The 23839-nt window shown below is 42.2% G+C and overlaps 1 protein-coding gene across 1 annotated transcript in view; it reads left to right on the top strand.

The window, feature by feature from the left end:
- Positions 1-5919: 5919 nt before the first annotated feature.
- The window catches only part of LOC133791686 (uncharacterized), a 29454-nt gene continuing 11534 nt past the window's right edge, over positions 5920-23839 (top strand). Inside the window, exons 1-2 of the mRNA XM_062229604.1 lie at positions 5920-6016; positions 23541-23603. Coding sequence (XP_062085588.1) covers positions 5920-6016; positions 23541-23603 — 160 coding nt within the window. The remainder of the gene's footprint in view (positions 6017-23540; positions 23604-23839) is intronic.

Here is a 23839-nt window from a genome sequence, read left to right as displayed (position 1 = left end):
ACCCCCATGCAAGCTAAGCTTTGAACAATGACCCCCTAAAAACTTTAAAGGGGAAAATGACTCAATAACCTTCACCAAAGAAGACACATGGGGTGTGCATTTTTCTCTTAATGACCCCTTGGTGTTAAGTATACAACTAGCCAGCATGAAGGTAATGGGAGCGCCGTAGACATCCTATATCATCTGCCCTTAGAGAAGATGGGATTGGGCATCAAGTGCTTAAATCCCTGCAACACCTCCCTGAATGGGTTTACAAGAGACTCGATACAGCCCCTGGGCACAATTGAGTTGGCCCTCACCATTGGAGAGCTGGCTAGACAGACCATTGTAATGACAAACTTTGTCATAGTAAGTTGTTCCTCGACCTTCAAATCCATATTAGGGAGATCCTCCTTGAGAGAATTGAAGGCATTAACCTCGGTATACAACTTGGCCATAAAATTCCCAACTCTTGGAGGAGTAGCGAGCGTGAAAGGGGAACAGAAAGAAGCAAGGGAGTGTTATAACATGTCCCTCCACACAGTGATGAAACCGCCAGAACCTATGGCGATGGTAGTTCATGGGAGCACAAACCCACGTGATTTCAATCCCAAAGTTACTAAGGAAATCAGAATCGATGGTTGTGCGTATGCGCCTGAGATGGAGCATTAGGTAAAGCTCCACTTTTAGTGCGATAGATTAAAAGGGCTACCATAGTAAACCCCCCAACATAGTTATGAGTCCTCCCCTTAAAAGAAGCTATAGATTAGAGGGGTAATCTAGATGCCCTGATATGTAGTAATAACAATGTTGCCATAAATACATATGTACTCTACTTATTTTTAATGAATATGTTTCTTATTGGCATGACGCCCTCCTCATTTACGTGAGCACATGTCTAACTCTTGTGTACCTATCACCAATTGGAATTATCAAAGTTCATGAGAAAAATGATCAAAGTGCCCAATGAGATAAATCTCGCCAACCACTTGGGGGAAGAGTATACAACAAAAAAGGGTCCTAAAAGAGACCCTTATAAAAAAAAAGGGAAATAAGGAAGAAAACCTTGCAAGGCATCTCTCAAGTTCACAAGGATTAGCTACCCTTATGAACATCAATATGATCAAAAGGTCCTATAGGAAGAGCCTACTAATAAAGGTTGATACCTCCACGAAAAGAAAGGCCTCAGGAAGAGCATCCACCAATAAGCCTAGAGTGGCCACCAAGTCGTCTAGCCAAAAAGGGTCCTAAAATAGATCTGTCAAAAGGTCCCACAATAAGAGCCTCCTAATAAAGGCTGATACCTCCACGAGAGGAAAGGCCTCAGCAAGAGCATCCACCAATAAGCCTAGAGTGGCCACCAAGCTGTCTAGCCAAAAAGGGTCCTAAAAGAGACCCTTGCAAAAATAGTACTATGTGTAATGACGAGAAGGGCGCTTCTCGCAAGAAATAACAAGCGCGCACAAAAATATATAAAAGGATGCCTAGAACCCAAAGGGTCAACACATCCTTACAAATACAATCATGGTGCAACAAAGATACCATCACTACCTGTCCAAATAAAGTATCAATGAGTTATTAGAAAAAGAGAGACCTGTCGAACCCCTTTGGCTCCTGCATACAGGAGTGGGCTCAAAAGGACCTCAAGCATAAAGAAACAAAAATAAATGATCACATGTAACGACCCAAATTTGCTAATAAGGCTTAAGGGCCTTGATTAGTGTGCCTGGAGGGCATAATGGGATTTATGTGTGTGACTTTAATGAGTTAAATGCATGATTATGATTTAATGCATGTTATATCACTATTTGAGATGCATGACTATGTGTATTAGTATGCATGTAGGCTCTGATTGTGTGAAAAGGGCATAGTTGTAATTTTGGCCATTTTGGGCACAACTGTATTGATATCTGTGATCTGTGACTCGAGACGATCCTAGGATGAGCGGGTTAGCGGAAAGATCGAAGCGGGAATTTATACCCGGCTTGGGTCAAGCCTGGGGAGTTTAATTGGGAAGTTAGAAAATATATTGAGGTTAATCTTGATGATGAGGAATACATATATTTGGTGATCAATCGGGTACTGGGTAGCAAGCGGGAAATTATTAGAGACACTCAAGGAATTAGTGGGAATTGGGTAAAATGACTAAAATGGCCCTACATGGACAAAAGGGTTTAGAATTTATAGGGAGGGCATTTTGGTCATTAAGCTTTTTAGAGATAAGTTAAATGAAGCTTTATACTTAGTGGAATTGGTAGAAAAGAGTGATAAGGCTGTGGAAAAGAAAGAAAAAAAGAAGAAAAAGAAAAGAAAGAAAAACAGAGGGGTTTTATTTCAAAGGAACGGTTTGTGGCTCTCCCACCATTTCCCTTCATTTTTCTTGGAGTTAAGCTCAAAGGAGAGCTAGGGTAGGCTGAGCATCAAGGATCCTAAGCTAGACTTGAAGATTGGCAAGGGATTAGCAAGAACACATCAAAAATTGAGGTAAGTTTTTAGAAATTTCAGTTTTAGGGTTTGACTGGTTTGAGCTGTGTATTTAAGCTGAATTGATGGGGATTTTGGGGAATTCAGGTCAAGTTTAAGGAGGAGCAAGCTAAGGAGGTCTAGGGTTGAACTCAAAGTCGAATTTCCATCCACAGTATGAATTCTAAGTCTTTAACTTTGATGCTTGACTGAATTTCTGGGTTTAGGGTTGCTTATGGTAGATTTTGAGATTTTGGGTTGCTTGAGCTTGGGTTATGAGTTCTTGGGATGCTTGGGATGAGTGTGAGGTGTTGATAAGTTTGTTTTTGGGTTTGGGAAAGATTTGGACAAGTTTGGGGTTGAAATGGTTGAAAGAAATTATAGAAAACGAAATTGGGTGTTGCCAGTCTGCAACTAGCGCTACAGCGCTAGTCTTTGGGCGTTGTAGCGCTAGGCCCTGTTTCTGGGGATGTTTGGTTCTGCTTGTAGCGCTATAGCGCCCTCTTTAGAGCGTTGTAGCGCTGCACTGTTCCCAAAAATGGGTTTTTGGGTTATTTTTGAGGGATTTTGACCTAGGGTTCGGGGTTCGATTACACCACCTTGTTTTGTGGATCTAGGACTTCCCGGGGGCTCGGGATTGGTCCCGAGGCTAGGTTTTGGACTTGAGGTTTGGTGATGACTTTGAACTATGGATTTTGTTTAGGTGAGCGCTAGGGCTCGAGTGGGATCGTGCTCGAGGAGTCAAGTGATCGAAGCTATCGAATTGAAAGGTAAGAAAACTGTAGCACCTGAGAACAGGGCATGGGCCCATAGTGTTATTGCAGGGCATGGCCCTAGATTGTACTACGTGCTAATGTATAACCTTAAATGAATTATTATATGTTTGAATGACTATTTCGAGATGTACTATATGTGTGATTGTGGTGAAATGAACGGCTAAGGCCGGGAGCGGCAAGGCCGAGAGCGGCAAAGGTCGAGAACGGCGGTGGGGCCGGAAGTAACACGTAGCACATGGAGTGCTTATAGTTAGGGTAGGACCCAATGGATAGATGGGGTATCCTTACGGTGAGGACCGAGACCCCAGGCTTTGGTAAGGCTTTTGGGGCGGCATGGCCGTGTTTGCTTAGTCTGATGGTTGACCTGTTTATCTGTGGATTATATGTTAACTATTTATTATGCATATGTTATTTATTGTATGAGTTTTCTTGCTGGGCTTCGGCTCACGGGTGCTCCGTGTTGCAGGTAAAGGCAAAGATAACGTCAACCAGCCATGAGTATGGAGAGCGTGGGGGCGGCGCGTACATGTTCGGCCTGCTCGACTGCTTTGGTTGGGGGCATTTTGAATATGGCTGTATTAACTTATTCTTTTGATAGTTAACCAAGTGTAAATCTATTTTTGAGTTGTAAATATTCTGTAAACCTTATTTTTGGGATTGCAGATGTTTGATACTTAATGTTTTCAATGAAACTAAGCATTTTAAAAAACTACAGCCTTAACTTCTGATTTAGTCACACTTTTGGTTTTAGAAACCTCGTAGAGTCAGTTAGTTGCACAATTTCTATTTTAAACTCACTTAGTAACGACTCTAAGGTAGTAGGGCGTTACATCACATATATATAAAAGAAGAAAATTGTGCTAATGTTGCATGATAAAGTCGACATCAACCACAGCAAGACTTAGAAAAGTTCCAAAAAAATGACGTTCAAATGAGCATACAACCAAATTGAATTAAAAGGTAAAAGTTTTAGAAGCAAAATCTCAAGGCCTCCTGCCGTGAGCATTCCACTCGGTCACCTTGGCAACGGCATGGTCACCAAAGGAGGAGAAATCGATGCAAAGATTCTGCCTCCACATTCCATAGAGGGTGCGCTCTATGGACTTGTACTCGACCTCAGCCAAATTAGCCTCCAAGAGAGTGACCCTCTCCTGCAAGATCGCAGTCTTGGCCTTCGCTCTCCTCAAATTAGCCTCCACGAGAGTGACCCTCTCCTGCAACATCGCAGCCTTGGCTTCCACTCTCCTCTTCTTTTTTGACGACAAAGAGGCCTTCACCAGGGCCTTCTACAGCTTAATCTTGGTGCCAGTAAGCTGTCCCTTGAGCTCCTGAACTTTGACCGCTAGACAGTCCCTTTCAGTATTCGATGAAGAGAGGTCCTGTGTCGAGTCTGCAAAGTGTTGAGCCACCAGAGAGGCCTACAAAGAAGCAAAAAGAAAAAAAAAATGAGAAAACAAAGAACCCAAAAAAAAAAACGAATTTAAGATGCATGATCTCACCCAGGTTGTGGAGTGCACAAGGGTCTCCCCAAGATCCACCATGGTAAAATTCCTGAGACCTCTCCACTCGATCTCGGGTATACCTTTGCACGTAAGGGGCTGACATGCGACCCACCCAGGATGTCCCTTCTAAATCAGGGGCGCCTGGGTGAGTAGGGACAGATGACCCACTCTCCGAGGGAGGAGGAGGCGCAGGAACATCGGAAAAATGGTGCCTCGAAGGGCCATGATTAGCGGGAGCGTGAGGAATATTATTATAGTCCTCGAAGAAAGGTACAACAAAGCACCCTGACATGTTTTGTGGACCACGGGAATGAGAGGATGTGTCGCGGTCCGTATGGACAAAAGGAGGGCACCCATTGGAGGATGGAGATGACTGGGCTGGATGCTTAGATTCTGGGGAAACCTCCCCAGGCACCCATTCCACATCACCCTCATCTAGGTGAAGTTCAGCTAGAGTCGCCTTCTTCTTTTGCTCGAAAATATGCCACAGCAGGTCGGGCTCCAAAACCCTGGATAAACCATAGAGGTTAAGGTTTTCCATAGTGAAGAGATGGGTGACCATTTTCATAGCAAGGTCGGCAACGAGAAAAATTTCTACTGGTGCTACCTCTGACTCAGGAACATCGGGGATACTGAACAATCAACTCAATTATCAATATGAGTATAAGTTCCAAAATAGCAAATTCAATGTAAAAGAAAAAAGCTTGAAATAATTACTTGGGGATGAGTAAAAATTTTCATGGACGGAAAGGGGACCTTTCACAAAGAAAAACTCCTGCTTCCAGGAACCCGGGTTGGACACGGAACCTTCTATCAGGGTGACTTGAGAATTTTCTTTTTGCAGGAAGTAGAAGCCTTTGAACTTAGGGGTGGGAATGACATTGTACATAAAATGCACCTCTTGGGTCGTAGGAGCATGACCGTTAAGCTCCAAAAAATCCATATATAGGCAGCTTAAAGTCAACCAGCTGTTAGGTGCTAGCTGAAGCGGAGCAAGGTTGAAGTGATTGAGGACCATGAGAAAGAACGGGTGTAAAGGAATGGTCCCACCCGCCTTCAAGATGTGCTCGCTTATGGCCACGTAGCCCTGGGGAGGATTATAGGCCCGACACTTGTTCGAGGGTACGTATAGCTTGCACTCTTTGTCAATGTGATACCTCTCAGATAATTCTAACAACCTGTTTTCCAACACGTTGGACATGACGGAGGACACCAACAGAGGATTAGAATCTGGCTTCTCGGGAGCCACCTATCGTCGCATTCTCTTTGACATATCTGCAAAACCCAAGGAGAAAGGTGAGGTCAAAACAAGGCACTTTACCCTCCATATTTTCCTTCTTGCGAGAGTTTTCCACCGATGTAGTGAGTGCGGAAGCATCGAACACGGGTGGATTGAAGACAAGGGTTGAGGGGAACCAGGGGTGACCTTAGGGCTACTATAAGGAGAGAATGGGGCAAGAGGTTCAGGAGGGAGGTTTCCCTCCATGAACTCCAACTCCATTTGTGGATCAGAAAGGCTCACTCTAAGGTTTGCAATGTGGTCATTAAGGTCAAAGGAGAAAGGGACTCCATCATCCCTCAAAACTGAATCTATCTCGCTCTCCACCACCCAAATTTTCTGCCTAAGCTCGGCCATGCGCTCAAGGTGACATATACGTGCCCTCCTCAAGGTGTCATAGTCTTGGTAAGGATTATTCTTGGGGGATCTCGAGTCTGAAGATAAGTCTACAAACTTGACCCCCGGAGGAAAGCTAGACGATCCCCCACATGCCATGAAACCTCGTCTTATTGGTAATAGGGGTGCAAGTTTAGGTGGAAAGGGTGCTACAAAACACAAAGGAATAAGCTCAAACCCTCTAGACACAAGTGCTCGAAATAACTAACTACGGGGTACAAGAAAGCGTATATGTGCAAATAGGGGCATGTATGTGGATTAGCTCACGAGGAGCTCCGGCCAAGACAACCCATCCTGAGTAATAATGCTAATTTAAAGCCATTGAACATAAGAAAGGAAGAAAGTGTACCTTGAGCAGGTAAAATCGAGCATCGTCGCGGTCGAAGGAATGCCAAGGGTTGAAATCACCGTCGTAGTCGAAGGAATGCAAAGAGTTGAAAGTACACGTCTGCAAAAAGAAAGGAGAAAGTGTTTCAATCTCCTAGGACCTCTATATACTTTTACATATATATATAAAAAACAAATGATAAATATATAATAAGGAGGAAAGAAAGAAAAAGTGCCCTTGTGAGGAATGGAACCACTTACCTCTTGGACGATGTGAAGACACAAATACCACTAAGCTAAGAAAAGAAAGTGTAGTCATTATGTTTAAGATGAAGATCTATTTATAAAAAGCTCATACTCATCTTAGCCATTGAATCCAATGCTTGATCTATGGTAAAAAAAAATGGAGCCAAACACCTACATTGGGATCCGCAAAGCCAAATAATAGGTTCACATTCAATCTCAAGGGATCATGAGGATCACCACCTCCAAAGTGTGTTACTTCACACCACCAGAGTAAAGAATCACACTAAAACCGCAAGTGGTTTGAAGGCACCATCCCAAGGAGTCTACCGCAGCGCCTAAAGGCCCTCCCATAGACTGGGGGGCAAGTGTAGATGCCAAAATTCTAGGCACGAGGCTCCCGCCTTGTGCACTTCAAACCATAGGCTTGAGATGGAAACGGAAAAGCCCAACCTTGCGTCTTCCGCTAAGAGCCCCGCGATAGTACCAAGCGCACCATGGCCTCGCACCACGGCCTCGCGCCAAGGGCCTTGTTCCACAACCTCACGCTGAGGGTCTCGCACCAAGCGCACCATGGCCTTGCACCATGGCCACACGCCGAGGGTCTCGCGCCAAGGGCCTTGCACCACGGCCTCGCGCCTCGCGTCTCAGCCAGGAGGGTCTCATACCCAGACAGACTCGCTCCAGGCGTCTCATCCAAGAGGCGTCTCGCGCCCAGACGGTCTCACTCCAGGCGTCTCGCGCCTAGCGTCTCAGCCAGGAGGGTCTCGCATCAGGAGGGCCTCACACATGATGACTGCAGGGCGATGGTCTTGCAAAGTGAGACCTTCATCTCACACGTGTACATCATGTCTCATCGCATACACGACCTCGTTGAAGAGGCCTTATCTCTCTCCCTGAGATAAGTGCCACAAACGAGGCACCTCTTTCCTTGTGGGTCTCATGAGATGTAGAGTCAAGGGCCTCTTGAGAATGCGTTCGAGGAAGGTCAAAGAAGGCCTCACAATGATTCGATATAAAGTCAGAAGAGATACAAAATGCACCTACAAACCAAGAGGAGTTGGAGTAAAGACATGATGTACACGCTAGACAAGTAGTGGTCGTATGTGTAACGACCCAAAAATCACTAATAAGGGTTAAGGGCCTTGATTAGTGTGCCGAGAGGGTACGATTGGTTTATATGTGAATTAAATAGTTTAAGGCATGATTCTGTGATAAGCATGCTTGTATGAGTATATATATGAAATGCATGTCTAAGAGTATTAGTATGCGTGTAGGCCCTATTTAGATTAAATGGGTATATCTGTAAATTTAGCTCGTTGAGGGCATAACTGTGATTATATGTTATAATGGGGGAGACCACATTATTATGTGGATATATTTGCAGTATGTGACTTGAGGCGATCCTAGGGAGCTAGTTAGTGGGAAAGTCACAACGAGACCTAATACTTGGCTCGGGGCGAGTCAAGGGGTATTTCGGGTATTAGATGGTTATCTGGGTTATTGGGTTATGGAAATAAATAATTGGAGATATATTTGAGGTTAGGAAGCCTAGGTGGGAATACTGGGGAATTTTACCATTTTGCCCTCGGGGACGTTTTTGGTACCCCGAGCCTCAGAATTGACTTAATTAATTAAGGATAGATTAAACCAAACTAGGAAAACAGTGGAAGATACCCAAACCGACCCTTTTCTTCTCTCTCTCTCTTTCTCTCTCAGGGGAAACCACAAAAACAAAGGAAAAGCTTGGCCGGAAACTCGGGAAATTGAGTTGAAGCTTTTGAAATTAGATCAGGGTTAGCTAGAGGATCTAATCAAGGGTTGAGGTAAGTGTTGAGTTACATCTTTGGTTGTTAAATTCTGTAGATATGGATGGGTTCTAAGTGTTTATGGGTTTTTGACATTAAAGGTTGAATCAAGGCAGAAGACTTAAGAGTTAGCTCAACAATCTCCTGGCTGGTTTTGGTTTTCTTGAGCTTATGGGTTTCAAAGATAAAGTGTTATATTGGTGAGTTTCTAAGTAAGGTTGTTGCTGGATTATGTTGCTGAAATCATGTTAGGATGTTTGTGATAATTGGATTGTATCATTAGGATGGTTTTGGGTGGATTTGAATGAGGTTAGAGTGTTAAAAATGGTGGATTTTCTGGGTTCGAAGGGGTCAGGCTGCAGCTCAGATCTTGGTGTGTCACGACCCTTTGAAGCAGATAGGAGCTGGGGAGGAAGCGCGACCGCGGCATGGGGAGTGCTGGGCCGCAGCCCGTGTCTGGTTTTTGGTGAAGCTGGGCCTCTGGTCAGGGGCAAGCTTTGGCATAGGAAGCTTGGGCCATGGCCCTTAAGGGAATTTTTGGCCTTTTGGAGATTTTAGGCGTTGGAACCTAGCCTAGGGTGCTCGGGATCGATTCCACTACTGTGTTTGGTGGAATTCGATGTCTCGGAGGCTAGAACTTTATCTGGAAACCTTTTTACAATTATTAATGGAATCCCTTATCTTGGTTGTGACTAGGTATAAGCTAGGGCTCGGGAAACAGATCATGCTCAAGGGGCATCTCTCGTTGTCAGAGCATTTGGAAATTAAAGGTAAGAGAACTGCACCCAGTTGTGAGTTTATAATGGGACTAAGGGTTCTTTATTATTGTATGCATTATGAAAGTTGGTATTATGCCATGAGAATATTAAACCAATGGCCTATGAGTGTCGGAGTTTACATTGGCACACAGGGCGTGGCTCAGCCACTGGTAGCTGAGGACAGCTTAATATTCACTGGGCTCAGTTTAAGCGAACCGGAGTTAGTGGGGTAAACAGAGGGTGCGACCTAAGGGCGTCGACCTTGATTATTGTGTGATCTGATTGTCATTGTTAACTGTTGAATATAACGTGTTGAATGGATGAGTATTAGCTTGTGGATTCATGGTTATGTCTATGAGTTATGTGATTAATATGGACTGCTAAGTGTATAAACATGCTTTAAGAGTTATATGATTATTATCAATGATTGTGTTATGATGTTATGTTTTCTTGCTGGGCCTTGGCTCACGGGTGCTATGTGGTGCATGTAAAGGTAAGGGTAAGCTTGGTCAGCCCCGATTCTGAGAGCTCTAAAGGCAGAATGTACATGACTAGCTGCTCGACCGCAACAGTTGAGAAAGGGACAGGAACAGGAGGATCATAAATGTCTGTTTTGCCCTTAGAGTGGCTAGCAGTTGTTTATACCATAAAATTTTGTAAACTGACTTTCAAACGTTGTTTCTTTTGGGATCCCTTGTACAAAATGTTTAATTATATGAAATGTATCTTTTATGACCAAAACCTTTTAACCCTAGTTCATTAATGGTTCTAGTGACACGTTTTCAACTAAATGACTTTATTAGCAAGTCCTGCTCCTTTATAAATACACAGTGTAACGATCTTGGCTACCCAGGGCGTTACAGTATGAGTAAGGTACCTAATGTGGTCCTCATCAGCCAATCTTTGACACTCGTACTAAACAAAGGGTGGAGGTACATCCAGGTACTGAAGTTGAGGTGCTCCAACAAACCCTCGGCATGTACTAGAACTGACCACCACACTCCTGACACCACTACCACCTGTAAACTTCATATGTAGGGTTGTGTCCCCAGGGACCACAATGTACTAAGAGTCATTAGTGCTCTACTATAAATATGACCTCCCTTCATCTGAGAAATAGGGGGAATTTTTTGAAGAATTTTGTTACCACTCATTGTTAATGAAAATAAACACTATACATTCTCTCTATTTTTCATTCTAAAATTTCAACATTTACATTTTGTGTTCTTGAAATCATAAGAAAGTTTGCTTGACACTTGATTTGAATATAATTCTTTTACAACTCACGAAGTTCTTGATCTAACTTAGTTGATGAGTTCTTACTGTCAACAACTGCTAAGGGACTTAAGTACCGATCGCCCTCAAGGGTCATTCTTTTATTATTTCACGCTCGAACAAGAGGTAAGAAAACTGCACTCAGTATGTGATGCATGCGATACAGGTGATTAGGGCATGACCTGAATATTGAATATGGAATTGATTAGAGCTTGAGTCTCTGTAAATGTGCATGATCATAATTATGCTGGTGATTATTGAGTAAGCATGTTGAATGCCCTATATTTGGATATTTGACATATGATATATGCCTGGTTGCATTGCTTACTTGTGAGTGGCACTAACTCATTAGTCAGAAACAACATTGGTGTTAGTACTGGTCATGAAGTCTTGACTTATTAGTCATGATCGGCAATAGTACTGAGCGTTGTTTGTATGGAATTGACCTACGAGTCAAGAGCGGCGTTAGCATATTGAACGCAGAGCCAAAATGATTAGATCTAATCAACATGAGCATTAAATGCTTGACCGACCTATAGGTTGAAGAAAACTAAAGTGTTGGTCTAGTCTATTGGCTAGTTACTTAGAGCCAGGGCCAAAAGGCTTAGGTGACTGAAGCATCACATGGCTTATTGTGCAGAGCCCCAAAGTGTGACTCATTAGTCACCTATCTAGAGTGTGACTCATTAGTCTTCTATACAGAGAGTGACTCATTAGTCACTTATCTAGAGAGTGACTTATTAGTCACCTATACAGAGAGTGACTCATTAGTCACCATCTGATTAGGGCTGCAAGCCCTAGAATGATTTATTTATATTGTATACATGCAGTAATAAGTTTTCTTGCATAGCCTTGGCACACGGGTGCTATGTGGTGTAGGTAAAGGGAAAGAAAAGCTCACCCAGCCTTGAGTGGGGAGCTTAGGTGGCGATGTGTACATATGCGGCTGCTTAACCAACACGGACAAGGTGTTTCTCAGAGGAACTAGGGTTTAACCCTATTTTTGCTGCTTAAGTCAGTGGGTTGTAACTTTTATAATGTAATGACCATTTTAGATTGTAAATAACTTTGTAAACACTTTTATGGACCCATGTACAATTTAACGTTTTAAATAAAATATATCCATTCCTTTGGATCAAGATTTTCACCCTGGCCTGTTAATAACACCTAGATGCGAATGACTCATTTAGCGAGTTAAGCACTATTTAAAGTCCACAGTAACAATCTTGGAGTAACAAGGGCGTTATAGGTTACCTCCCACCAGGATTCCGGTTCTCATTGCCATGAGCTTGGAGCTATCATCAACATCCCTAGCTCACACTGCAACATTGGAAAATCTACTCAATTATGCTTTCAGTGTTTCACCAGGTTGTTGCTTTACATTGGCCAATGAATTGGCTTCAAAATGAGCTGCCTGTGAAGCTCAGAACTCTCTTTTAAACTCCGAAGAAAATTTCTTCCACGAGCTTGTCGAATGCTTCTTATATTATTTAAACCATTGTCTGGCAGGTCTGACCAGAGTTGTAGGGAACAAGATACATCTTAGATCAAGCTCGACATAGTGGGCCATCATCATTGTGTTAAACATCCCGAGGTGATCGGACGGATCTACGTTTCCATCAAAAGTCAGCATGTGCGGCATCCTAAAGCCAATAGGACACGTTGCCGCTGTAATGTTTGGAGCAAAAGGTTCGAACTCCTCATCTGAGTCATAATCGTCCTTTCCCTTTCCAGATAAGAGTCTTTCATTTGCTCTTCCATCAAAGCCAGTCTTTCAAGGGTTTGGTCCTTGGTCCCTAGGATAGCTGGGGGCTGTTCAACAACTCCCATCCTATTATACATGTTTGATGGGTTGTTGTCCCTCCAAGTTCGGGCTAGGTTAGGCGGGACATTCCTATTCTCGTGTACAATGAATGGACCTCCCTCGTGCCGAGTATAGCTATCATCCTCATTTTGAGTTGGATACCTTCTATGTGAGTTCAAATGATCATGCAGGTCGGGTTGTGGATCATATTAAGGACTTTGTGTTGAACTCAAGTGATTTCTCTGGTCGCTCTCGGATCTGCCTCCACGCCGGCTCTCTGTCCAGTAACTTCTATTTGCAAAACTTATGACTCGCAGTTGAGATCGAGGACCTGGGTTCTTAGCACGTGTCCGTGGGGCGTAAGTATTTATAGATGGTGGATGATTCCTTGTAGAGTCACAGAATGTTTACTTAGCTAGATAGATAGATAGATAGATAGTAGTAGTAGTAGTAGTAGTAGTAGTAGTAGTAGTAGTAGTAGTAGTAGTAGTAGTAGTAGTAGTAGTAGTAGTAATAGATAGTAGTAGTTATAGTATGTTTATTACTGTGGATTTTTGTTCAAGCCGGGACTTAGTTGAACACTCGTAGCAACACTTATAGATTTTATAAAGTTTAACCTATAGTTTAAGAATATTAATTATAACATAAGGTTTGATTTATAAAGCTGATTATAAAGATGACATTTATTATACTATAAGGTTTAGATAGGATTAATAAGAACATGACACTTGTCGTGTGCATGTTTATTTAAGGATTTAACTATAGTTGAAATAGAAAGAAAGTTCAAGAAAGCTCTAGAACCTTCCAAGACCATTAAGAGCATGACATTTGTCACAATCTTGTGTATTTGAGGAATTAAGCATTTTTAAGTGGATAATTCAAAAATAAAAGTTTCTAGAAGCTCTAGACCCTTCCAGAACTTGCTGGAATCTCGTATTACTCAGTTAAACCTGATTAATTATTTCAAGTTAAGCTGATAATGTGCAATTACGTGTTTAATATATTCACGTATGTCATTATATCGTAGCTTAGGAGCCGATGTATCGCCACACGAGGAATACGAAAAACACGTGAACTTCACACAAATGAATCAACAAGCACTAGGGGCATAAGCCAAGGCGATATATTGCCTATAATGGGCGATATATCGGCCCTAGGGTTATGTTTTCAAACGATTTTGAAACCGAGCTCAATTCATTCCTTAACCTCTTGACAAGCCTCTGAACGTTTTGACCGAGTCTTAAGCCTCTGTTGAACGAATATTCAAATATTTTTCAATTAATATTCATTATTTTTATTCAAGCTAAAAGAAGATCTTTTCACTCCTTGAACTCTATAAATAGGACCTAGTACCCATCCATTTCTCTCATTCTTCAAGCTGTGTTAAGAGCCTTCAAGCTGCTAGGGTTACTATAGAATGATAAACACTTTAGTTGGGATATAAGCTTTATCATCTTAAGCTTTATAAACACTTGGGAAGTAAGATAAATAGTGTGTTTTTCTATATCGAGGTATAGTTCGGTTCTAGTACATCTAAAGGTATTCCTAATCTTAAGTTCATTTCAGTTTAATTCTTTAGTTTTCTTTAGTTTTCATTCAGATCCTAACTCATTGTTTTCCATTCTTGGTTAGGTATTTAAGTCCTTTGAACTTAAGGTTTCTTTTCGGTAAGTCTCCTTTTGGTGGTTTAGTTCATTTCTTTGTCATCTCTTTCTTTAGAAATACTCGCTATTCTTATTGTTGGTTTTAGAAGTGTTCCAAATCTCGTCCTTGTTCTCATATCCCGGTTTTGGCAAGGAAAATAGGATAGAATTATATATGTTTATATGATATGTTATGTTTATGTTTATGTTATGTTATGTTTACATTATGTATAGTATGTTTATAGACCATGGGCATATGACTTGTATAGCTAACAAGCCCCAGTAAATTATGGGCATATGACTTGCTTGGCTAGCAAGCCCCATCAATCTATTGGGCATATGACTTGTTTAGTTAACAAGTCCCAAGTAGTATAATGTCCATTGTAGTATATGACATATGTTTATAGTATATGTTTATGATATAGTTTAGGTATATGTTTATGTTATTAGTAGATTTTCCTTGCTGGGCATTACGCTCATTCCTTTATTTTTATGTATGCAGGAAAATAGATATGGCAGCGGAAGGATTTGTGGTAGCTTGGCCTGTGTATTAAGGAAGAATGGATTTGATGGACTGCGTGAACGATTTGAGGACGACGTTATTTTTCAGTCTTTTTAGTATGTTTCTATGTATTTTCCGCACTTAGTTTGTAAACAATTTCACTTAAGTTTAAAGTTATGCTTTATTTTTAAACAATGGGATCCCATACCCCGAATTTATGTATTTCAACATTTACTTTAGAGTTTTTAATAAAGTTTGTGAATGTCTCTTATGTATGTTTTCTCGAAAATAGTGTCTATGTATAGTAGTCTTTAATGGTCCAAAGTCTTAGAATTAGTTGGGTCATTACATTCCTCCTACTGTTCCCACAAGCTGGAGCATCTCATTGTGGGCAAGGGGGTGTTGGATGTCTTACCAATGACAGAGGATGCCTTATTGGTGAGGCTATCCTCATTCCATCAAGACGAACTAAATTAGCCCGCCTTAGCTCCATTCCAACGTCCCTAGTTCTCTGTTCCTGGGGCTCTAACCGTGGCACAGGAGGATTTGCTGGAGCACTTTGCCTTCGTGAGCTTGTCCCAGCCCCTCCCCACGGGTTGTTGTGGGCATTTCTAGGAATCTGTGAAGAAGGCACAAAGCTGGGGGTCGCAGTCCTAACCCACCGGCTTTCATGCTTATAATGACCCCTATGATGAACAGTGGGCTGAGAACTCTGGTGTTTTGCTCCGTAGTCATAGAACTTTGGGTGGTGGCTCTAACGAAATGACTCAGTTTAGACCAGTTATTCCTGTGGGACTTATGAGACCCATTTTGCCTCTTTCCAACATTAACGTCGGTTGCAAGAGGGGGTAACCAAGCCAAGACCTCTTCAATATGCCTGTTTTCCCTAGCAAGATGGCTTCTTAACTGGGCGTTTTCCATCTCGACAACAGTCAAGTATCCTGGCTCAGGATTTGGGTGGGAGTGACGTTGAACTCTCAGCGTCGTCCTGACCCACAGGTTGTTTCCTAGGACATTTTTGAACATCTAAGCCCCTTTCATTGGGAACAGCGGTATGATGGGCCTCCTACCCACCAAGCAGTTCCATCTTATTATCATGCATCGATCGAGTGAGCACCATGATGAATGTTGATTGAACCTTGTTAAGCTCTAATTTCCCCTCAATGAAAGCACCAAACAGTTGACACGGTTTTGTGCCAACAATGTATGAAGAAATTAAATGGGTAGATTAGTGCTAAATTAGAAACCATAATGAAATAATTAACACTCTCTCGAACACGCACAACTTTTACATGGTTCAGTTGTTAAAATTCACCTAGTCCACGAGTCAATATTATAACTTTTCTCTCTCAATTTTTGCAGAGTTTTGGTTATACAAAAATGGTCGTCCCCTTCCCTGCCCATTATTCCTAGTATTTGAAGGGGAATTTCATGGACAGGTTTGGGTAACATTGTGAATAAATAAGGTATCTATTTAATAAAAATTATTCCCATTTACATTGGGATATGATTTGATAACAGAATAGAATATACATTTATTATCTCGGATAATAAATGATAGATATATGATACAGTCTGGGCATTAATGAGCGTATAAGGAGTCTCAGGATCTCTTAGGATCCTTCAGTATGCGTTATGTCTGAGTTTCCACGAGCTGAATATCTCACCCAAGCTCGTGTTCAACGACAATCTGAACCTTAGCTCGTCGAAAACTTAGAGCGCCCAAAGTTCGATCTGGTTATTATAAGTTTCAAACTCAATTGTTATCATGAGAGACAGTCTGATAATAACTTGTGTATCGTGTTGTCCAACCCCCAAACTCGAGTTGTTCACATCACTGTTAGCCAGATATTCTACTTGGATATTTTTCCACATATTCATCTGACAGCTGTACCCGAACTGAGTAATTGAACTCCTGTCAATTTCAGGGTACAACACTTGCGCAGATAGTTAATCCCTTAAAGATGCCACGTCATTGGCACCCGAGCATGCAGTGTGAGCTCGAAGGTAAAGGTTCCATCCGAAGGAAAGCTTTGAAAGTCGATAGATAAGGAGGTGACATTATTGTTATGCTGAGCTCGAAACATCCTGCAGGCTTGAAGACACGTTGAAGCAACAATGTGTTCAAGATTATAAATCCCTATAATTGTGGGCTTAGTTGAAACCGTGTGTAAACAAACCTATTTTTAAGGTATATTTATTTAATTACCACCCATGATTGTATTTTAATATATTTGGCAGTATTTCAAATTCAAATAAGATATCATGTATGTAACGTCTCAAAAATGCTAATAAGGTTTAATGTCTTGATTAGCGTGTCGGGATGGCATAATTGGATATATGTGTGATTAATTGAATAAATGAGTGACTACATGGCATGCATGATTTATATGCATGTTTATGTGAATTAAAAATGCATATGGGCCCGTTCTTGTGTAATGACCCAACTATTCCTAAAACCTTGGACCATTCAAACTACTAGACATAGCTACTACTTTTGAAGAAAACATACAAAAGAAATAATCATAACTTTATTAAAAATCCAAAATAAATATTGTGCAAATTACAAAATAAGATTAAATATTGTGCAAATTACAAAATAAGATGTAAAATATGGTATGGGTACCCATTGTTTAATAAAGCATAAAACATAAACTTTTATTCAATTGTTTAAAAACTAAATACAGAATTACAAAAGAAACATAATTCAAAATACTAAAATAAATGTCATCCTCGATCAACACGCAGTCCATTCATTCCATTCATCCTCAACATACAAGCCAAGCTACCAAGAATCCTTCCGCCTCCATAACCATTTTTCTGCATCATACTAAAAATAAATGAGTGAGCCTAATGCCCAGCAAGGAAAATCTATTAAAACATACATCATAAGACTATAACATAAACATATACTATAAAATATATGACTATAAAACATATATCATATAGGACTAAAATGGTCATAATACTTCTTGGGGCTTGTTAGCTAAGCAAGTCATATGGCCATAAATTTGTGGGGCTTGCTATCTAAGCAAGTCATATGCCCATAAATTATTGGGGCTTGCTAACTAAACAAGTCTTATGCCCAAGGACTATAAAACATAATAAACATATACATATCATAAAACATATCATAATATATCATAACGTATCATAACATATAAGCACATAAAATCTATCATATTTTCCTTACCAAAAGTCGGGATATTTGGGAACAAGAACGGGATTAGAACACTCCTATAAACCAACAGTAGAACAGGTGAGAATCTCTAAGAATAAAGATGAATATGAGAACTAAACCATCAAGAAGAAACTTACCAAGAAGGACCTTAAGTTTCAAGAACCTAATCAAGAATCATAAAAAGAGTTAAGATCTGAATAAAGAAAACTAAAGAATCATAAAGAATTGGACTTAAGGAATAGAAATACCTTGAATGATCTTATGGTTTGGTCTAAACCTCAATACCGAAATCACACTATTGCTCGCTTCCCAAGTGTTTATAAAAGCTTAGAATGATAAAGCTTTAACCCAAAACCCAAGTGTATCTCTCTATAGTAACACTAGCACCTTGGAGGCTCTTATCAAATGCTTGAAGAATGAAGAAAATGGCTGAGCACTAGGTCCTATTTATAGAGTTCAAGTAGTGAAACTAACCCATTTTTATTTGAATAAGTAAATGATTATAAAATGAAAAAGATTTGAATTTTCATTCAACTGACGCCCAGAACTCGGTCAAAATTGTTCAAAGGCAGGTCTAAGTGGTTAGGGCTAATTTTTAAAATCAAAAACCAAACTTTTCAAAAATCATCACTAAGAGCGATATATTACCCCCCCTATAGGCAATATATCGGCTCTACCTTAATCCCGAGCCCCCGTCCGTACGTTCATGCAAAGATGACGTGTTTTCCATATCTTTTGTAGGCGATATATCAGCCCTTTTGCCACGATATATCGGCATACGTTGAAATATATAACACGTATTTGCACTTTTTCAGCATAATTTAAATAGGATAAACAGCTTTGACTGAGTCATAATAGCTGCTGGAAGGTTCTAACAGCTGCTGGAAGGTTCTAGAGCTTCTAGATCTTTCTTTTATTTAAATTATCCATCATAAATACTTAATTCCTTAATAAACATAATTACAACAAGTGTCACACTCATATTAGCTCTATCTAAACCATAAGTTATAATAAATATATTTCTAAATCCAACAATATTAATCAAACCATAGGTTATAATTAATATTCTTAAACTATAAGTTAAACTTATAAAATCCATAACTGTCTACTACTACAACCACTACTACTACTACTACTACTACAACTCCTACTGCTGCTGCTGCTCATACTACTACTACTACTACTATAGGTTATACTTAATATTCTTAAACTATAGGTTAAACTTATAAAATCCATAACTGTCTACTACTGCTGCTGCTGCTGCTGCTGCTCCTGCTACTGCTGCTCTTGCTACTGCTGCTCCTGCTCCTGCTCCTACTACTGCTGCTACTGCTACAACTACTGCTACTTCTACTACTGCTACTGTTACTACTGCTACTGCTACTGCTACTACTGCTACTACTACTGCTACTGCTACTGCTGCTACTACTGCTGCTATTGCTGCTACTGCTGCTACTTCTACTACTGCTACTTCTACTACTACTACTGCTACTGCTACTACTGCTACTACTACACTACTGCTGCTGCTGCTACTACTGCTACAACTGCTACTACTGCTACTGCTACTACTGCTCCTGCTACAGCTGCTGCTACTACTGCTACTGCTACTACTATTGCTACTGCTACTACTGCTACTGCTACTGCTACTGCTACTACTACTACTGCTACTGCTACTACTGCTGCTACTACTGCTACTGCTACTACTGCTGCTGTTGCTACTACAGCTACTACTGCTACTGCTACAGCTGCTGCTACTACTGCTACTGCTACTACTACTACTGCTGCTACTACTGCTGCTACTGCTACTACTGCTGCTACTACTTCTACTAATGCTACTACTACTACTGCTACTACTACTACTACTGCTACTACTTCTGCTGCTACTGGTGCTACTACTACTACTATTGCTGCTGCTACTGTTACTACTACTGCTGCTACTGCTGCTACTATTGCTACTTCTACTGCTACTGCTACTGCTACTGCGGCTACTGCTGCTGCTGCTGCTACTGATACTGCTACTACTGCTTCTGCTACTACTGCTACTGCTACTACTACTACTGCTACTGCTGCTACTGTTACTACTACTGCTACTACGGCTACTACTACTGCTACTGTTACTACTGCTGCTACTATTGCTGATGCTACTACTACTGCTGCAACTACTGCTGATGCTACTACTACTGCTGCTACTACTGCTACTACTACTACTGCTGCTACTACTACTGCTACTGCTACTACTACTACTGCTACTGCTGCTACAGCTGCAACTGTTACTACTACTGCTACTACTGCAGCTACTACTGCTGCTACTACTACTACTAATGCTACTGCTTCTACTGCTACTATTACTACTGCTGCTGCAATTGCTGATGCGACTACTACTGCAGCTACTATTGCTATTACTACTACTGCTTCTACTACTTCTCCTACTACGACTACTACTTTTACTACTGATGCTACTACTGCTACTACTACTCCTACTTTTACTACTGCTGCAACTACTGCTGATGCTACTACTACTGCTGATACTACTGCTACTGCTACTGCAACTGCAACTGCTACTGCTGCTACTTCTACTGTTGCTACTGTTACTACTCCTGCTACTACTACTGCTACTGCTACTGCTCCTAATGCTGCTGCTGCTACTGCTACTTCTACTGCTACTGCTACTGCTGCAGCTACTACTGCTACTAATGATACTGGTACTACTGCTACTGCTGCTGCTACTACTGCTACTAATGATACTACTACTGCAACTACTACTGCTACTGCTACTACTGCTCCTGCTACTGCTCCTGCTACTGCTACTACTGCTGCTGCTGCTGCAGCTGTTGTTGCTACTGCCACTGCTGCTGCTGCTGCTGCTGCTGCTACTGCTGCTGCTGCTGCTACTGCTACTTCTGCTACTACTGTTACTACTACTACTGTTATTAATGCTGCTACTTCTGCTACTACTATTGCTACTACTACTACTACTGTTACTACAGCTGATGCTACTACTACTGCTACTTCTGCAATTGCTGCTACTGCTACTACTACTACTGCTACTGCTGCTACAGCTGCTAATGTTACTACTACTGCCACTACTGCTGCTACTACTGCTGCTAATGCAGCTACTACTACTAATACTGCTACTGCTGCTACTGCTACTACTACTGCTGATCCTACTACTACTGCTGCAACTGCTGCTGCAACTACTACTGTTGTTACTGCTACTGCAACTACTACTACTGCTGCTACAACTTCTACTACAGCTACTACTACTACTACTACTACTACTGCTCCTACTACTACTACTACTACTACTACTGCTACTGCTACTACTACTGCTGCTACTACTGCTACTGCTGCTACTGCTGCTACTGCAACTACTACTGCTCCTACTACTACTACTACTACTACTACTGCTACTGCTACTACTACTGCTGCTACTACTGCTACTGCTGCTACTGCTGCTACTGCTACTACTACTGCTCCTACTACTACTACTACTACTACTACTGCTACTGCTACTACTACTGCTGCTACTACTGCTACTGCTGCTACTGCTGCTACTGCTACTACTACTGCTGCAACTACTGCTGCTACTGCTGCTACAACTACTACCACTGCTACAACTACTGCTGCTACAGCTACTACTGCTACTACTGCTGCAGCTACTGCTGCTACTACCGCTGCTACTTCTACTACTACTGTTACTATTGCTGCGACTACTACTGTTACTACTGCTACTACTACTACGACTACTACTACTACTGCTGCTGCTACTGCAACTGCTACTACTACTACTGCTTCTACAACTGCTACTGCTACTGCTACTACTACTGCAACTACTACTGCTACTGTTACTACTGCTGCTACTACTTCTACTGCTGCTGCTGCTGCTGCTACTGCTACCACTATTACTCCTGCTACTCCTACTACAGCTGTTGCCGCTGCTACTACTGCTGCTTCTACTGCTGTTACTGCTGCTACTGATGCTGCTGCTGCTGCTACTGCTATTACTGATACTGCTGCTACTACTGCTGCTACTGCTGCTACTGCTGATACTACTTCTACTACTGCTACAGCTGCTACTGCTTCTACTGCTACTACTACTACTACTGCCACTATTGCTGCTACTACGACTACTACTGCTACTGCTACTTCTAATGCTACCACTTCTACTACTGCTACTACTACTACTGCTACTGCTACTACTGCTGCTACTACTGCTGCTACTACTAATACTGCTACTACTACTGCTGTTACAGCACCTAGTGATGCTGCTGCTCCTACTGCTGCAACTGCTACTGCTAGTTCTGCTACTGCTACTGCTATTGCTATCGCGGCTGCTGCTGCTGTTAATACTGCTAATACTGCTATTGCTACTACTACTACTACTACTACTACTACTGTTACTGCTACTGATGCTGCTGCTACTGCTACTAATGTTGATGCAACTACTGCTTTTGTTACTACTGCTACTGCTACTACTATTAATACTACTACTGCGGCTGCTGGTACTACTGTTACTACCATTGCGACTACTACTACTACTACTGCTACTGCTGCTGCTACTGCTGCTACTGCTGTTACTGCTACTGCTACTACTACTGCTACTGCTGGTGCTGCTGCTGCTGCAGCTGCTGCTGGTGCTGCTTCTGCTGCTTCTGCTACTGCTGCAACTGCTGCTGCTGCTGCTGCAGCTGCTTCTGCTGCTGCTACTGCTGCTTCTGCTGCTGCTGCAACTGCTGCTTCTGCTGCTTCTGATATTACTGCTACTGCTACTGCTGGTGCTGCTACTGCTACTACTACTGCTACTGCTACTACTACTGTTACTGCTACTACAGCTACTGCTACTACTGTTGTTGCTGCTACAGCGGCTGCTGCTGCTACTGCTGCTGCTGCTGCTACTGCTACTGCTGCTGCTACTACTGCTACTACTGCTACTGCTGCTTCTGCTACTACTGCTGCTGCTACTACTGCTGCTGCCGCTACTGTTGCTGCTGGTACTGCTGCTTCTGCTACTACTGCTACTGCTACTACTACTGCTGCAACTACTGCTACTGCTACTTCTACAACTGCTACTGCTGCTTCTACTACTGCAACTGCTACTACTGCTACTGCTGCTACTGCTGCTGCTTCTGCTTCTGCTACTGCTGCTGCTGCTACTACTACTGCTACTGCTACTGCAGCTACTGCTACTGCTGTTGTTGCTGCTACTGCTGCTGCTGCTGCTGCTACTGCTGCATCTACTACTACTGCGACTGCTATTGTTGCTGCTACTTCTGCTGCTGCTGCAGCTGCTGCTGCTGCTGCTGCTGCAGCTACTGCTACTTCTACTACTGCTGCTACTGCTACTACTACTGCTGCAACTACTGCTACTGCTACTTCTACAACTGCTACTGCTGCTTCTACTACTGCTACTGCTACTACTGCTGCTGCTGCTACTGCTGCTGCTGCTTCTGCTACTGCTGCTGCTGCTACTACTACTGCTACTGCTACTGCAGCTACTGCTACTGCTGTTGTTGCTGCTACTGCTGCTGCTGCTGCTGCTGCTACTTCTTCTCCTACTACTACTGCGACTGCTGTTGTTGCTGCTACTTCTGCTGCTTGCTGCAGCAGCTGCTGCTGCTGCAGCTGCTTCTTCTACTGCTGCAGCTGCAGCTGCTGCTGCAGCTGCTGGTGCTGCTGCAGCTACTGCTGCTGCTGCTACTGCTGCTTCTACTACAACTGCTGCTGCTACTACTACTGCTGCAACTACTGCTACTGCTACTTCTACAACTGCTACTGCTGCTTCTACTACTGCTACAGCTACCACTGCTGCTGCTGCTACTGCTGCTACTGCTGCTGCTGCTTCTGCTACTGCTGCTGATGCTACTACTACTGCTACTGCAACTGCAACTACTGCAACTGCTGTT

This window comes from Humulus lupulus, chromosome 7 (assembly GCF_963169125.1).
Source record: "Humulus lupulus chromosome 7, drHumLupu1.1, whole genome shotgun sequence".
Lineage (NCBI taxonomy): Eukaryota > Viridiplantae > Streptophyta > Magnoliopsida > Rosales > Cannabaceae > Humulus > Humulus lupulus.
Note: the sequence above shows the minus strand (reverse complement) of the source record. Positions and strands in the feature narration are given on the sequence as shown.